General features: G+C 39.2%; 2 protein-coding genes across 4 annotated transcripts; one reads left to right on the top strand and one right to left on the bottom strand.

Annotated features, from left to right (window-relative positions):
• The first annotated feature begins 3,454 nt into the window (after positions 1–3,454).
• LOC5513029 (octopamine receptor beta-2R) lies at positions 3,455–10,768 on the top strand. Of its 3 annotated transcripts, none has more exons than XM_001633285.3 (2): positions 3,455–3,859; positions 9,027–10,768. In XM_001633285.3, the coding sequence occupies exon 2, from the start codon at positions 9,112–9,114 to the stop codon at positions 10,210–10,212; it is 1,101 nt and encodes a 366-aa protein (XP_001633335.2). In that variant the 5' UTR covers positions 3,455–3,859; positions 9,027–9,111; the 3' UTR covers positions 10,213–10,768. The 3 variants fall into 3 exon arrangements, with proteins under 3 accessions (XP_001633335.2, XP_032238443.2, XP_032238442.2); XM_032382552.2 differs by lacking the exon at positions 3,455–3,859 and adding an exon at positions 5,945–6,294; XM_032382551.2 differs by lacking the exon at positions 3,455–3,859 and adding an exon at positions 7,774–8,098.
• A 4,826-nt stretch (positions 10,769–15,594) lies between these two features.
• Positions 15,595–18,023, bottom strand: LOC5513028 (protein ZNRD2). Its single transcript, XM_001633241.3, has 4 exons — positions 17,907–18,023; positions 17,182–17,328; positions 16,821–16,911; positions 15,595–16,351 (listed from the first exon to the last, which is right to left on the bottom strand). The coding sequence occupies exons 2-4, from the start codon at positions 17,314–17,316 to the stop codon at positions 16,047–16,049; spliced, it is 531 nt and encodes a 176-aa protein (XP_001633291.2). The 5' UTR covers positions 17,317–17,328; positions 17,907–18,023; the 3' UTR covers positions 15,595–16,046.
• Between the last annotated feature and the right edge of the window lie 3 nt (positions 18,024–18,026).

Below are 18,026 nucleotides of genomic sequence, written 5' to 3' on the forward strand. Positions count from 1 at the left end.
AGAAAGCACTGGGTAACCGCCGCCGCCTGGTAAATGAGTAACTCGACCTCCTCGACCCCCAGCGGCACCTTTTTTCTATTCCCCATTATAGATTAACAGGGTAGGCAAAAGAAGCGCTTTCCATTGTTCTCTCGTCTGCTCGTTTTCTTACCCCTTACCTGAAAAGTTACTAGGGATAGCGATGATGGATCCTACCTTATCAAAACAAATCCAACCACCAACGTCCTCAGCTGGGACAGCTTTGGACTTGTCATCACAAGGGAAATGTACATGTTTTTAGGCAATTCTTTTCAGGATGATACTTCACTTCGTAAATGATACTTTACTTCGAAAATTAAAAGAGCGGGCTTATTTGGGTCTAAAGAGGAGCCTAACAGACGTGAGGGGAGGGGGGACTTGGCAGAGCTATTACGATTATAGGGTGATTTAGATCCACGACGCCGCCAAGAAAACGCCGCCTCGCGCAAGTTCGATTGCGCGCGCACGCTTTTCTTGCCGGCGTCGCGTCCTGTTCAGGCCCCGTTTCTCGAAACACCCGAGAATTATCGGGCCCGAAAACTTAATCTTGCATTTTTGCTCAAAATTTCGCATGTTTTCCTTCTGGAGAACCGCTTTCATGTTTTAGAAACAGTTCAAACTTCCTCTTGGTTCGTATTCCAAATGATTACGCTCAATAGCGCTATTTTCGAAGTTTTGCTAAAGCCAAAAAGTTACTCGAAAAGTCTCGGGTGACTGTGAGGTCCCGAGAACTTTCTTAATAGCCCTCACTTCAATTTCGCGAATTTTGTGATTTTAAAAGATTCGTGAAAAATAGTGACGCGAAAAAAGTGTCGCGAAAATTAGGATGCGCGAAACTTAAGGGAGTACACAAGCAGCCTTTGGGTGAATTTGGCCGTTTAATAAGCTTAATGGAAACACCTTGTCTATTTAGTCATTTAGTGTCTATATAATACGGTAAGGGGTTGAGTTGGACTTGTATTTATAGATTTTTATGAAACTAAATTTGGCCCACGCATCTTTTTGTTACAAATTGTTTCAGTTTTGATGATTACAGCACATTTTAATTCCACTTGTTTTGCTTGATTTTGTTATCCCAAAATCGCGAAAATAAAGTGATTCTGGTTTTTACGAAAATATAGGAAAACGTGTAAATATGATATGTAGCACCCAATCGTGAATAGAAAACAGTGCATCCTACTCATTATCCGCCATGGGTGTAAATAATGATATGTAGCACCCAATTGTGAATAGGAAAGCCCCATAACACAACAACACTCAATTGATTTCACACAGCAAAGGCAAAACATCACGAAACATCACCGAGCACGAGACTCTAGCCATGTTTACAACGGTGAAAATAAAACAACACATTCACCACAGAAAAGAAATGAGTCCTTAATTAAGGCTGTTGAGCCCAACATGCAAAGAAACAAAGACCGCGCTCTAGGATAGATGTCTGAGCCGTGATGTAGTATCGCTCCTAACTCATGACCATGTTTTAGAGCGTCATGGATGTTAAGAGTTTAATAATAGAGAGATTGACCGGAAAGCAAAAGGTGTCCGAAAAAAAATGTCCGTTTTAAAGTGTCAGTGGACAAAATTTACGGACAAGACAATAGAGTAATGACATATTAAAGATGGTTGTGCTTTAGTGCAGAATGGCAGCTATCGGTACAATGTTTATACGAAGAAAATAACAAAAGATTCTGTTTGAGAACAGACAAGTCACACATAGACCACGCAAGCAATTGCGCGTTTGACGCGTTCGTGCGAGCGAACCATCTGATGCCGTGTTTCTTTTAGGAGAAAACATAACAACAGCAGTAAGACAAATGGGTTGTTAACATTTTTTTTGAGAACAGAAAACTGCACATACATGCGCGTTTGAATCATCGTACGAGTGAACCATCTGATGTGTGTCTGGTAGGATAGTGAACATAACAATAGTAACGACATCACAAAGACAACAGAGAACAGAAAAGCCACGCAAAGAATACGCACCGAGCAATTGCGCGTTTGAGTCATCGTATGAGTGAACCATCTGATGTGTGTCTGGTAGGATAGGGAAGATAACAATAGTAACAACATCACAAAGACAACAGAGAACAGAAAAGCCACGCAAAGACTATGCACCGAGCAATTGCGCGTTTGAGTCATCGTATGAGTGAACCATCTGATGTGTGTCTGGTAGGAAAGGGAACATTACAATAGTAACAACATCACAAAGACAACAGAGAACAGAAAAGCCACGCAAAGACTATGCACCGAGCAATTGCGCGTTTGAGTCATCGTATGAGTGAACCATCTGATGTGTCTAGTGGATAATGATGTAGCACCTCGATGGCGGACGAAGGGGCGTAACTATGGATCCAAAAGAGACACCTTAACAATAAATATAACATTTGTGGGCATGGTATTGTTTTAAGAGCCTCGGTCAGCCGCCATTTTGTCGTTTTAGCAAAATATCAAACGTAAGTGATCCGGTATTATTCTAGGGTGCTTAAAACTATTAAAAAGAAGAAAAATAATGTGGAAATCTTGTGCTATCAGCTCTACTTAAAAAAAATGTAAAAACCTTAGCAGACCGACTCGAGCACTTACGATACAAGGGCACAAAGCGGATCTGTTTCGCAAAAAATATTTGTTCCGCAGCACGTTTTTTTTTTTTTTTGCTGGATGGGAAGATGTTAGACCCCTCGGTTGCTGGGGAAAAATCGTCCCGGATGGTTCTTATGGCATTGTGATGGGAATATTTTTTGAGGCGCCGGAGCGGATGCTTGGGTAAAAAATCTTCCCGATCGGTTATACGGGAAATTAATCATGAGCTAAAATGCTTAACCACTGCTGGCTGGGAAAAAAGAATTGGTCCCTCCTGTAAAAAGAAACAGATAATTTTTTTCCCAGCAACTTTTAAAATGGATATTTTCGGCATCAGAAGATATTCAAACGACGAAATATGCCATTTTTACGTGTTTCGGTAAGGGGACCCGTTGTAGCCCTTGTATATTATTGCGCCATTCACAGCATTGCAGCTGCTAATTCATTAATCGATTTATTCATTCTGATCAACTTGACTTAGTCGCATGTAAAGATGTTTATCTCGAAAGATAAGCACTTTTTTCTCTGCGAGGAGCGCGTATATTTTGCGTTTAAAAAAGATACACAATTCTTTATGAAATGAAGATACCAAATAATGTAAGTAATACAAAACTTCGCTGTGTGAAATGTTTGTTGTTTGTAGCAATCACGACCGTCTAACAAGACACCTATTTTGACATCTATCCCACATCCGGACATTACACACTTCACATCCCCCCTAGTTCTTATGCAGCTCGGTCTGAGGTTGTATGGTTGGTCCATCAAATCACTTATCTTATCTCTGGTAATAATCGTAAATCACCATAGAACTAATAAATATGTGGATATAATTGCAGTTTTAGCGTTGCCCCTCCCCTATTGAACTTTGATGTTGCTCCTGTCAGCTGTTTGAATGAAGGAGTAATTATTTATTTCCGTGCTTTGGTTTACCATGGTCGTCTGCTAGTCTGACTGTTGTGCATTTAGCGTTACGGAATAACCTTTGAGGTAGTGGATAAATGATAGCGGACGCCAAGTTGATTGATGTTCACGGTAAATACCCAAAGTTCGGGAGAATCTTCTGACAAATTGTGTATCGTGCGACACGAAACAAAACGATTGCAAAATAAGCGTGAGATCTGCGCGCATAAACACACATTATAAACGGATCTTGGACTGGATTACTGGCTCAAATGAAGGGTACTTCAACAACTGAAGTGGAATTAAGAAAGCGTCTGCAGGACTGTACCAACTGAGTGGAACCAATTTTTTATAACCAGAGGTTAGTCTCGTCAAACAAAAACCAACAAGCTATTCCTTTCCCCGGATTTACTCCCTTTCTCTAATAACGGAAGACATTTCATAAATCGTCCCACGCTGAAAATTTAGGGCATACGGCTTAGTAATACTCCGTCTAGACTTCTTATATCCTGAGGAAAACAAGGTTGCGTTAGTTTAGGGAATTTGGATAGATCTGATTGCAAAGTCAGTTTTTATGCGACTTAGAGGCGAGGGGCAGATCGTAAACTATCAATATAGAGGGTTTCTTCATACATTACTTATATGATTTACTTGCGTGAAATGAAAAACCTTTAAAATTTCAGGGACAAAAACAGCCATCATTCGCTTGTGCCAGGGCAGTGGGCCCTGTTTGAATCCCAGCATGTTGGATTGTACTGCGAAATAGTTCGGCAACACTTCCTTTGAGGACAGACGATCAAAGCATATCTAGCAATGCGATGTTATTGCTGTTTTGCGCAAGGCTCTATCCTGTAAAATCGGGCCATCATAAGATCATTAAGTATCGTAACATCCAGGTTCTACTGTAGTACGTTATCGGCGGCGTGCCGTGTTTCGTAAACGTGATCACGCGGTATTCCATAGCGTCAATGGTTATCTACTGTACATGACCATGTTAATGTCAGGCGCGTACAGCGCACCCCCCCCCCCCCCCCCCCTCCCTTGGCTGCCAAAAATATAAAAAAATCATTTCTTATAAAGGAATCTTCAAATACTATGATTTTTCCATATGATTGCTATAACTGCGCACCCCTCTCAGACAATCCTGGAAACGTGCCTGACTTTTACTTTTATGTAGTGCTGAGCATGATTCCATGTTTTATTTCTTAATCTATTCCAGATTTTCTGATAGAATGGCCTTTTTAACATATCAGACAGATCAACCATTTTTTTTTTTTATGCGATCCTCTCATTTTTATCAAAACAATAAAATTAGCAACAACGGTCACGGATACCATGTTTTATTTTCGCGGTTTCTTCAAAGTATTCCCCTTTTATGACCTTGGATGCCAGCGTAAATTACCGTTTAGACACGACGCTGCAGCTTTATGTAAAAAACCTCTGCGATAAGCTCGCAGATCACTCGATCTTAAAGGAAACAGTACACTACCCATGATTCTATTCGACGCGATTCATAATCGATCAGCCGTAGAGATTAAACTACGCAAAATGATGTGCCATATTACAGGGATAGTCGCTGCAGCTTTATGTAAAAACGTCAGCGATAAGCTCGCAGATCACTCGATCTTTAAGGAAAACAGTTCACACTACCCATGATGCCATTCGACGCTATTCATAATCGATCAGCCGTGCTATATTAGAGGGATAGTCTTAAGTCCCAGATATATTGACCTTGAAGTGTGTTAACTCCTAGGAGAAAAATGAAAGCCTCCGACCTTTCGCCGCAGTGGATCTACCTGAGTTTCAGGAGTTCTTATTTTTCATGGAAGTTAAGAGGGGTGTGACACATAGATTATCTGTCAAAGATTATTTCATAATATCCTCCAAGAGGAATGACGTTAAGAGGATAAGCGTTAAACTTGGGCTTGTTTCGGTAAAGCTCCTGGCGAATCTTATGGTGACGTCATTATATGTGAAAGTCATTTAGGCATGCGTACACCGATATTAAAAAAAACCCTGACTGTCAAAGATAGATTTGATAAGCCTGTTTCTCGGAGCTAAACATGACTTTATCAGTGCGTGATTTAAGAATGTTTTTGAATAAAGAATTAGATATAGATATAAAGAATACAATAGCTAGAAAAATTATAGTTAGAAAACTGAAAATATTATGTTTTTGACTCGGAATCATCCCCGAATCCGCCATTATGTGGCTGTGTTACCTTTACTCTAATTAAGAAGAGGTCAAAGAACTAACTTCCGCGTGTGTAAATTAGTTCAGGCACTTACCGGGGGAATAGGGTGGGGGGTGGTGGATTGCACCCCCATTTGGCCGCCAAAATCCCCCAGCATACCCTAGGTACGCATTTGTAGTTTTCCTTTTTAATTTATACACTTGAGCAATGACACGAAGACAACCCAGGCTACCTGCTAATACACAATTCTCTCTAAATCAGCTGGAGTGCGCTTTGTTTTAATTACGATGAGCTCTCCTGACTGTGATTCTTTAGGTTGCGGGATTTTATTTGCTTGCTTTTTGCTATTTTATACGACCCTACGCCTACGCGTTACCCGAAACACGAAACTTCGAGGAACCTAGACCCTGGCTGAAAGGGCTATGAGCTTGGCATGAAGTGTCAATCAAATATCTGGAGCTACGTGTGGGCAATTTGTATTGTTCAGAACAAAAAAATATGTTTTCACCTGTTTGTAAACGTTATATAATGAGCAGTTTATCTGATGTTCCCATTTTAAAAACCCTCTAACCAAGATCATCTAATACCGCCGAGACGCGTTGTAAGTAATGTTTTCACAAATTTTGACGGGAAACAAAAGCTTAAGAAGGGATTTATTTTGGAGATTAAGGGATGATCGGGGAATAATGAGAGATTTATTCCAATCGTGTTAGGATAATTCATTTTCGACTGCTGAACTCGGTTGATTTGTGTTTATGAGGATACCCGATATAGCTCCATTTTCTACGGCCCGTGCTAGATGTCCTGAGTTCAAATTAGGGTCCGCTTTGGATTTTTGTAAAAAACTGAGGTACTATGAATATCTTGTAGGGTTCTCCTGCATGAGTTGCTAAACTGTATGAGGATTTAGTACATATGAAGCGTGTTTTTGTGATAAGCTCTATGCAAAAACATTTACATGTTTTTCCTATTAAAGGTGTATTTTGATTAAAGAACTTGTTTTTAGTACAATGAATATCTTGTGGTCTCCAAACCATCAGTTTTTAAACTGTATGAGCATTCAGCAATTGTAAAGCGTTATTGTTGTGATAAGCTATGCAAACACAACATTTCCATTTTATGTTTTCCCTTTAAAAAGATGTATTTTGATTAAAATAACTTTTTTAGTTGGCGTTATTCTTGTTTCATCTCGAAGACCCAAAGAATTCAAAAACTGTGTTGTTGTTGCTAAACCTGAAAAATGGATTTGATTTTTTAGTTGTAAAGCCTTTTTTCCAAAGCTTGTACGATACAATCACACGGTCTATTCATTATCAGAAATTCAAAATCTAACGGTTTACTTCTATGGGACCAGTGACAACATTTTTATATGTATCTCTTAATATTGACACCCCTTTCGAAAACCGAGCTTGTTTTGAGGGAGAATTGAGATACAAAAAACATCATCTTATATATGCGACATAACACTAATAGTTCTTGTTTTCCCCCCTAACATCAAGTTCTCGCATAAATCAATTATTAAATTTATTTGCAAATTTTAAATGATAACCAAAGTGAGGGCTGTTGTTTAGTTAAAAGGGAGAATATAAACAAATTTGTTATATAAGATTTGAAAGTCGTAACATTTCCCTGGTGAAACATATATCTTAAACTGTCTGACGGTTCGTTTCCTTTATGCTAAAACTTTGTCGTTAATCTCGGGAAAATGGTTCTTAGTCATTAGTTTTAAAAAGCACTTGAAAACGCTTTCTAGTGGAACGTGTTAACAACAAGACAACATAAAACTAGCGCTATCGAGGTTTTGCTTTCCGGCCATAAGGAAAGAGCATCGACGCTGTCAAAAATGATAGTACTATAGACATTTTCATAACACCCATTTTTTTGTGAGTTAGAATTTAGGGGGTCGTATCGCCAACAAGGGTAGCATCCCAAAGAGGGGAGGGGACTAAATTATAATAGATATGGCGAAATGTAAAATTTCTCGGTAGAGGGAATTGGCCTGGTCCTCCTCCGTCACTATGTATACGTATTGGTATTATACCTGCTATAACCCAATATAATTCGCTATATATTCTTATATAATTTATATCCGCTTTAACCCAAAATTTGCTCTTGCTATGGTAATATTACCAACGACACCACAAGAAATATTTGTCTATCGTTCAAGTTAAAAAATGCACTTAGCGATTAGTTAGCGGCGGATTTGCACTGAATGACATCCTCTTAGTTGAGGATAAAATCGGTGCTAGTATCTGAAATGGTTATTAGATGAGCCGCTTTTCAGAATGTCTGGTTGTGTCTCAACATATTTTACGCTTAATAACGAAACAATTTCTCTTTTCGGATTCTCGAACGTAACAGAGGACATTGCATTGGGGTGCGGAGTTACGTTTGTGCGCGTGAAGGTAATTTGTATTTTTTTTTTTACTTCTTTTTTTATAGTCGAGATAACAATTGAACAATTTTTAATGGCACGTTTTTTGGTGTCCGAAAATTGTATTAGGGTCTTATAGGAAAAGAGAAATAGCCACAAGATTCAGTAAGAGACAGTAACCTTCAACGCAAATCTATGTATGCGAAGTATTGAACGTATAACTGCTTGGTAAGAAACAAGATAACATAATCATTTAAATTTTACAAAACTCATTTTTAATTTTGCTTCGAGAAAGCAAAGAGATAAAGACGCTATGGATAAATTCCTTCCCTGCATTTACAAACGTTAGAATTCGGTTATCTTTTTATTGGTAGAGCATTCTCTAAACATATTTCGATATTTCGACCTATTTAAAAAAAATGTTTTTTTTTTTAAATAGAGGCCGGATTTTTGTGTAGTCTCTCTTCTTTGGTTGTAATTTTTATCAAAACAAATGCTGAACTTATTTTGTACCACAATTAAAGATATTCGGGGTTAAATCGTACGTGTACTAATGGTTTATATGAGAAAGCTATTTTCGGGATGATAAACGCTATCTTACATTTTATTTTAGATCTTTATTGAATGGAAACCTAAGCGCAAACGTTCCTTCCGCCAAAATATAGATGTAGTTCAGATTTGACGCAGACGTCTATAGATCCAAATTAGGTGTTAACTAGCCGTCCAATACCATTCTTTACAAGCACAAATAAAACTGGATTTGATGAGAATGAAAAAGAATTTGTTCCAGGCTCAATATCTCTGAGAACATCATATAATTTGAACGTCTCGTTTTCTAACAATTGAACAGACAGCTTTCAAGGTCTGATGATTCACAGCCTTTGGACAAACCATCGCGGGGTGGCGTAATCCGTGCCACCTTCTATCACTTCACTCACACTTGCTTTTTTGATTCACAGAATAAATGGAGTCATGAGCCTAGTATTGGTACCAGAAGACGTGTATAAAAGTCAGCATGTTATGGCATAACGCCCAAACGCAGACATGAACGTGACTGTGAATGCAAGTGCCATTTTCGCGTTGCAGTTAAAGGGCGAAAAAGTAATCGCGCTGCTTTTTTACGCGGTCCTTATGCTGACTGACGTCGTGGGTAACGGACTTATCATTGCAGCCTTTTCCTACAATCCAAGACTTCGCTGCGTCACTAATATCCTAGTCATAGGTCTCTCCGCGGCGGATATTCTAGTCGGTGCGATTTCTATTCCATGCTGGATGAGTATTACTCTTCGCCAATTCGACCACGCCCCGTTAGATCTGTATGTCTACCAGTTTTATATCACTTCTGACATCTTTATCGGAACTGCGTCCATTCTTCATCTGACCTGCATAGCGATGGAGCGCTGCCATGCGGTTTTACAGCCATTCAACCACAGGCTGATCTCGCGGCGTGTCTTCTACGTGATCGTCACGTGCGTATGGGTGTTCTCTGCTGGGATTGCGTTACTGCAGCCATTCCAAAAGGACACTTGGGAACACGTGTACACTCTCATGACTACCATCATCTGCTTCTTCATCCCAACAACCATCATACTCGTCTCATACATATGCATCTTCAAGCGATCCAGGGGTGGTCGCCACCTATGTCGGCATCGTAACACTCAAGCGGTTATGGCACAAGAGCTCCGCCTGTCAATCACTGTCTGCCTTATCACTGTCCTGTTCGTGTTGTCATGGCTACCACTATTCAGCTTCTCAATGGTTGCCACGTATAATCCGCGCATGCTCCCTGGGGCGACCGCTTGCCGGCGCATAATAGCTTTCGTCAAATGGATGCATTACAGCAGCAGCGCGTTGAATCCGTTTCTCTACTCGTACAGGAATGCTGAATTGGGTAAGACTATAAAGGCTATGTTATCCCGAATCTTCTTGGGCACGCCTTCTCCGTTAGTGGCTAAAACAAGGCCAGGGACCTCAAGTTCATTTTCGTTTCGCTCGAGAAGTTTGAACTTTGGCCGGAAGACGAGCACCAACTCGAGCCATAAGTCGTCTCAGCACTCAACGAAATCGCAAGGGAGCCCTAAAAGACATAAAGAAGACCAGAACAATAATAACGATGGTAGCTACCCTGACAGGACTTTTGTTTAGGCGATAGGGTACACTTTTTTTTATAAGAACCTTTTTATTAGAACGTCTAGCCTGAGATTATTTCAAATATTAAGAACATGCTAAGAGCATGTCGAGAATCAGATATCAGTTAAATTTGCTTTGTTACTCTGATGCGTTAACAATCGTGTTCATAATAACCTTAATTATTATATTGCTAGTGATCATTTGTGTAATTCTCTTTCTAATATTGGGTATTCTATTTTTATATAGAATAAAACTTGAGAACATCGTTAAGAACATTTGAAGCCTATAACTGCTCCAAAAATAAGAACGGCCCAGCCTCAAATGAAACTAAGACGTTTTTTTTTATAAAGAGTGTAGCTTAATATGCTTCGTAGGCATTCGAAATATTTATAGATGCTTGGATTTGCAAAGTCTAAGCAAGACTTTTTGTACATTTTGAAGTTGAAATAATATGGTTGTGATAAATCGAAATGTTCGTATTCGTTAATTTATTAAAAAAGTATTGAAAATATCCTCCATAGCCTTTAACTGTCCCATCTATCTAAAAACCTATAATAAACGATGTTTTTTTTCTAACTCGTAAATTTGGATCAATTTTCCCATTTATAAGTATACAGTAAGTTGACAACTTTTTCCGTAAATAAAAAAATCAGATTTTAGACTAACTCGACTTTTAAAAACTTGCTGTTTCCATGTTGTCTCTATTGCGACATCGGATAGCAGAATATCTAGCCGTTTAAGATACTGACTATTGTTCTCTTTAAAGGTGCATTTTCTACTTGTTCTTTCTTGTTCTTGTTTCTGTTGTAATTACCACCATTTTTTGGAAATAAAATTGATCATGATCATAATTATTCGACACTACATAGCTCGGACTTTTGCACGCAATTTAGAGCAAATTATATTTACAGCACTGCCTCGTACCCAGGCTTCTCAAGTCAGCAAAAACAAGTGAAAAATACACCTATTTCAAATAACGTTGTCAGTGCAAATGTTAAATGGCGATTGTCAAATGGCAATTCTTCTATCAAAAAATACCATGGAACTCGTCAAATTTCTACTGAATGTACGAAGATGTAGATAATTTCTGTGATTATATTACTTATAATCTATATTCTTACCAGGGGCGTACGCAGCCTATGGGCCTGCAGTTACTGGGCTGCAATCGCGATCGGTGATCTTATTTGCATAACGAGGGGGAAAAATCAAATGTTTACTCATTCATTTTTATGTACGTAGTTTTATATATATGATGAGGATAAAAACTATAATTTTCTTAATCATGGTAGTCTACAGATTATTTTCAAACATATTCTTATGTCGTCCAGTGCCACGCGACGACTGCAGTCCTATTTCAGATCGAGGATGGCAGAGGATCGTCATCTAGGATTCTCAAAAGTCTGACGCATTGCCGCCAATTTCAAACCCAAAAGCGGGAGTTATGAGATCTTCACGGGATGCGAGACGAGGGGCCACGCCCTCATCCAGCTTCCGAATGCTTTGACTGCAACTTGTTAAAATCCTGCGTACGCCCCTGCTTACTAATAATTATACCTATAGCAGTAATTTGGTCTTAGAACTGCCTTTGCCAATTGCCATTCGCCATTTGCGCTACGTTTATTGTTTACGGCATCAGACAAAGGCGCGTGTCCAGATCAAAATGCAAGATGGGGCCATCAGTAATCCACGCAGGGGAGGATCTTTTCGCTAGAGGGGGGTTTGGCTCAATGACAAAGGAGGGAGGGGATATTTTTTTTTGTTATGGCTTTGTGGCAGCCCAAGGGGGGGGGGGGGGGGGGGGCGGGGTCCCCTAGATCCGCTACTGCCACGTGAAGGAATGGTTTGAAAATGGCAATTAGGTTTCTCACATTCTAAGGCTACAAATGCAATACAAATGCATGCAAATGAATCGAGTCGATTGTTTCATCTTCATTTGCATGCATTTGCATTGAATACGGCTCATGGATAATACGACGTTTGAACTTAGCCTAAGCGATTCCAAAGCGATTTCGAGAACATTTTCGACCTAAAATACACACCTTCTCACTCATTCCACTAGTCAATTTAATCTATTCAATGATTACCTAGAGAATCTCACATTTCTGCAAATGAGAAAGGGTTTTTGGGGGAGGGGGAGGCAGAAGGCATAAGTCAAATGTTGGCGCTATTATATTCGCTAAGGGCGCACTGTTTTAGCATTTCGACTTCGTTGTAAATGTTCATCCAGGTTTTCAGAAACCTCTTTATATTACCACTAATAAGAAGTTCGGCCATTCTCGGAAACAAATCAGTCCCCAAAACACTAATAATAGCTCTAATGTACTAATGTCTAATTTCATAGCGACGGAAACGAGGTATGACTTTCTAGTAAAACAGGAAATCTGTATTTGACGTTAGTGAACCCTTTGGAGCGGAGATAAATATCTCGAGCACACGTTTGGGCAATATTTGATATTTTCAAATTTCCTTTGACAGTTTTAGAAATATCCTTACAAGCCGTACTATGTTGTTTATATGATTTCTCGTGTTAACGAATTTTATTTCTCGAATATAAAAAAAACTAGGAAGATAAGACCACACGATCAATTTGTTGTCAATGATAATACTCTGCGAAGACTTTTTAAAATTTAGAAACGTTTACGTAAACGTCAACAGATCTACTGAATTATGCACGTACAGAATACAAGGTACATTTGCATAAAGTAAAAAGACGGCGCTAAAATACTATTTGAATTGAATTAAAATGTCTTCTTTCTTATGTACGAACCGTCATATTTTCCGACCAAGACTGTCACATTTTTAATTTTCAGAAATTTTAGGCTAAAATGTTTTTAAATGTGTAAATTTCACTGACCAAAAAAAAACTTTGACGATATAGAAGCAAAAGCATAAATATTCCTTAGCCCCTATAAACCACTGTTTAGGTTCTGATATACGAATTTCTTTTATGCTTTTAAAAAATTTCCAATGGGTGATATTCATCGACGTTTTGTCTCAGTTTTGGCGGTAAAACAAGGCGCATGCGCAAGTGAAGGACGGAACGGTAAAAAGGAAAAAATACCGATGCCAGATAAATTCTAGTGATAATGTACACAGGGTTAACTTAAAAACAAGAATAGTTAATATTATCTAGTTGGTTTGAGCACCTGTACGATCTTAATTACTTTATAATTACTCTTATCTTTCTTAACCGGATTAGCACATAAGAATTTTTATTTTTCATCTTGAAACCTAAGCGGGTTCTATGAATTTCTTTTTGTCAAAAAAGGTCTAAGGATTTAAGGGCCTAATTTATAAACATTCAAGAACCGTCACTGGTTTTTACGCATCCTGTTTGTTTTTGTGTCTTGATGCATCTTGCTGTTTGCCCGTGACCGGAGCTTCCTTTTCGTGAAACAGCACGTCTCATTTACGTACACTTAACGCTAAGAGAGTGCCCTTCAGTCAGAAACACGGCGACACTTGGAAATGTAGAGATAAACCTCAGACATCATGGCAAATGTACAACGACTCTCTTCTATAAGTACTCCTAGAGACATTGAAGTAATCAGACCTTTGGTGTCCGCAGTTCAAACGACTTAAAAAGTTAGTGATCTTTGCAAAAAAAACAACAACAACAAACAAATAAAGACAAAAAATCGATTCACTTTTTTTCATAATCCGCAGTGACCAGGAACAGAAGACCTCCAGAAACAGTGGAAAAGTAAAAACAGGTTTAAAATGTGATGGGTTTTCGCCCATAACAGAACAGATTAAACAACAGGAACTTTGAAAGAAGAACTTTGCCAAGAAGCTGAACAGGAGAAAAAGTTGGGAGTTTTAATTACAATTCAATTTACACAGACATTGTCCTCTAACAAGACAGGATCAAAGAAGATGGCGGGTATTAATTCAACATTTCCCGCAAAAGACTTCTACTCTTCACAGTCCATTTTCGGGATCCTTATTCTGGTTTTAGCGCTAATAGGGAATTTATTAGTCCTTATTATCATCTATGGCAAAAAGACCAAAAGAAAAACGCCACACGATGCCCTCATTGCGAATCTGAGCATTGCCGACATCTCATTGGTTCTCTCAGGTCTTGTGACCGACTACACAGGGATACCGAAGTCTCAAATATTTTGCTCGGTATTTTACCCTCTGAACACTGTGACTTTCTTCATGAGTATGTTTATTCTAGCGACCATGGCGGACATGCGCAGAAGACTCATACTCAATCCTTATAAACCTAAACCGACCACTCGATCTGTGTGGATAACAGTATTTTGCCTTTGGTTCGTATCTGTGCTAATTGTCATTCCATACGTACTTGTTTTAAGACCTACAGAAGACGGACTTGCTTGCTACGAGCAATGGCCCTCAGACCCCCTTAACCAAGCCTACACCCTGGCACTCACGGTCATTATGTACGCTATTCCAATCACGATCATTGGTGTTTCGTATGCTAAAATTGTGAGATACATGCGCAAACACGTGCGCAATGTACAGGGGATGTTTCACGTGACACGACGAGAAGACCATGAGGTAATGCGCGCCTTGCTTCTCCTCGTTTTCTTGTACACTCTGCTGTCGTTGCCTTTGCATATAGCTTGGATCTTGCTAGAGGTTTTCGACGTAAAGCGCGCAGGGGACATGCTACAATACAGCAATATTCTCGTCTACTTACAAAGTTGCTGTAATCCATTCGTTTACGGCGTAATTACAACAAGGTTTCGGCGCGGTTTTGTGCACTATTTGACGGTTTGCTGCCGGCGATGGTATCGCATCACGGCTACACGAGAAGAGGACCACCGCCCACCAAATATCCATGGCAACGCTTTGGTGGTGATTAGCTGAAATCCTTGCAACCATAGCAACGCCTGATACAGGCCCCAAGAGCACAACACCTGACGGGGATGTGTAATAACCGCTTGGATCACTGTACCAATTAGTAACTGTGAATCCCTCATATTTACGGTTAAGGACGTTAACCCGGAAGCCCCTATATCTCGCACATCATTACTGTCGAAACCGTTGTATCGCGACCCGCGTTTTCAAAACACGATTTGTTTTTGTCTTTTGGGATTTTCTGTTCCGCCAGTCAAATTATTCTAAGCCAATCAGATTCTTGCCATCTCTTGCCTAGTGCAGTTGCCTGGCTTTCTATCGCGACACTGTGTGGTTTTCGTCCAGAGGATAGCCTGGGAAGTGCACAAAGCGAGACTCTGATTGGCTCAGAATGGTTTTACTGACGGAACAGAAAACCAAAACAAATCGTGTTTTGAAAACGCGGGTCGCGATACAACGGTTTCGACAGTAAAATGCACTGGGTGGCGTAAAAAAGCACACGCTGGCCAGTAGCTGTGCTGCCAAACAGACATACTGATAATTTTAAATACTCAGACCAACAGACCAAAATGAACTGGAAACTTTACATCTACAATAGCGAAGAGAGAAGATTGGCACAGACATGTTAACAATACAATTTTTAGGGAAACATCTTTTGGCCTCGTTAGCATGTAAAGCGTGGGTGGCCGTGGGTAGACGTTACGCGAAAAGTTGATGGCCTTCATGTTACACGGGGCAACTTTTTGAAAACTTTTCAAAAAGTGGCAACGCCGGGCGAAAAACTTCGCGAAAAATTGTTCCCGGTACCATGTCACACGGCATCAAATATTCGGGATAAAAAAAACTTGCATGCATTTGCATTGAGAACCGAGCATCGGAGCGACGTTTGAGCTTATTAGCGAGTTTATATAAATTTTGAAAAGAAAGGACGAAATCTGCTTATACAGATGGCTATCTTGAAATTAATTTGATAATCCTAGTCTACTTCAACAAAAAAAACTAATCTTAGTTATATAACTTCACTAATCTGAGGCTTCCTGCAGGCAACGCAACGTCTCTGCACATGTTTTTAGTAGTTCACAAAGTCTCAAAGACTCTTCTGTAGACACAGACTTCTTCAGTGCCTCACTTGCCCATATTATTTTATCATTTATGCTCCCAATAGCAGTATTAATTGCCTCAGATGAACTTGAAGGGAGTGCATGAGTGTGGTGGCCAGAAAGAACATCTTTGGAATTATTGGGAGGTTTGCTTGATTGATTTGATACCCCTATTCTTGATGTTTCTTGTGATGGTAAAGGTGGGGTTTGCCTCATGGCTGGTGGCCCTGTGAAATGTAATTAAAAAGATCTCTAAAAATGAGTGCTTGTTCAGGGCAGTTGCTGGTCTAGGGGAGGGGGTTTGAAAAGGCTGTCCTTAAAGTGGGTTGTTATGTTATGAATAATATCAGTGAGAAATTCATCCTTACCATTATAAAATGTATGCCAAATTCAATTCAACATTAAGGATGTAATTGTAATAACATGCTAGTGAATGTGAGAACCCTACTTATTGGGAGCGCTAACATAGCATATACAATGATAAATGTAGGATTTTGAACTGCCCGTAAATGATTAAATTTTTGCTACATGTATTTCAACACTTTAAGGCCAGTGGATACCAATAATAAAGGCAATGATCCCAAGGCTAACACAAGAGCACAAGCATAAAGTGGTGGTTAACAAAAATTATGGCAAATCTAAGAAAATGTAAAGTAATAGGTAATAACTGCATTAAAATACACTTTTATTTCCAACCTTTTTCAGTGGGTTTAGGCATATTATCAACATCAACCTCTTTACATGCAACACAGTAATCTGGCTCTTCTCTGTATTTCAATAGCACAGTCTGTAAATAGAGTAATAGAAGAGTTGTTTATAGGTATAGGTTTATAGGTATATTTAATGAATAAGCAGGGATATCATAAACAGCAGAACAGGGAACGGAGGGGTCACAGCTCCCCAAATAACTTTCAGTCATAATGCAAACACTGATATTAAACCCATATTCATGTGTAGAGAGGACAAAGAAGTACATACAAATATGAAGTGATTCTGCTATCTTTGAGTTTGTTTAAAGGTATACATCTATCGCTAGCTATATAGCCTGAGTACTCACCCCACATGTATCACAGCATGTTCCAAGCATCTTGTATCCTCTCAGCATATAACTGCCCATTAGACCACTGATTTTATCTGTGCGCTCTCTGCGTCTGTTATACATGTCCTGGTCCATCTTTCCAGCTAATAGCATGATATGTGATATCTGCAATAGACAACTTGCACTAAGAAGTGTTTTTTGAGAGGGTAAATTCAGGGAAAAATTAACCCAGATATAGCTGTGCCTGTCTCGCCAGAGGGCAATAATTTTTTTCTCAGTAAAAAACAGCATGAAATATAAACAGTGAGGTGGTTAAAATAGAAACAAGAGCATATGACCCAACAAAGGCCTTAAGTCCACTGCTATGTTCCACCTCCTCTCCTCATGCTATGTATCAAAAAGTTATGATTCTGACAAAGGCTACCTTCAGACACAATCAATCTTCATTTTCTGCTTAATGTAACTATTCTATGTTATACCATATAACAAATTATACCTAGCCTTTGGCTATTTTCTAACTCATAATGGTTTTGTTCGACTATTGAATGAAATATCCATCGACTAAGTTTACTGTAGAAGCCAGGAGTTGTACTTTTCATAGAACATCTATGATCAAAATCTTGTAGTTTATAACTCTTCGACTAACACTTTTATTTGGTCGATAATTAGTAATCTGAGAGTCTAAAGTATCTTTATACGCTGTTTTTTTCCTACAAGTATAGAAAACAACAAAAGTATATTACCTTGCGTCTTTACTGTATTGTCAATTTTCTGTTTCGAACGTTCAGCAAGTGAGCCTTCTCTGGTCAGCAGGGCTACATAACAGCCACGTGCTTTTACAAAAGAAACCAATCACATCGCCT

The sequence above is a fragment of the Nematostella vectensis genome, chromosome 7 (assembly GCF_932526225.1).
Source record: "Nematostella vectensis chromosome 7, jaNemVect1.1, whole genome shotgun sequence".
In the NCBI taxonomy this organism is placed as follows: domain Eukaryota; kingdom Metazoa; phylum Cnidaria; class Anthozoa; order Actiniaria; family Edwardsiidae; genus Nematostella; species Nematostella vectensis.

Coding starts and splice junctions, on each gene's coding strand:
- LOC5513029 (XM_001633285.3), top strand. CDS start 9,112: ATGAACGTGACTGTGAATGCAAGTGCCATTTTCGCGTTGCAGTTAAAG.
- LOC5513028 (XM_001633241.3), bottom strand. CDS start 17,316: ATGCTATTAGCTGGAAAGATGGACCAGGACATGTATAACAGACGCAGA. Junction 16,912..17,181: donor CATGCTGTGATACATGTGGG/GTGAGTACTCAG, acceptor CTCTATTTACAG/ACTGTGCTATTGAAATACAG. Junction 16,352..16,820: donor GCCTAAACCCACTGAAAAAG/GTTGGAAATAAA, acceptor TACATTTCACAG/GGCCACCAGCCATGAGGCAA.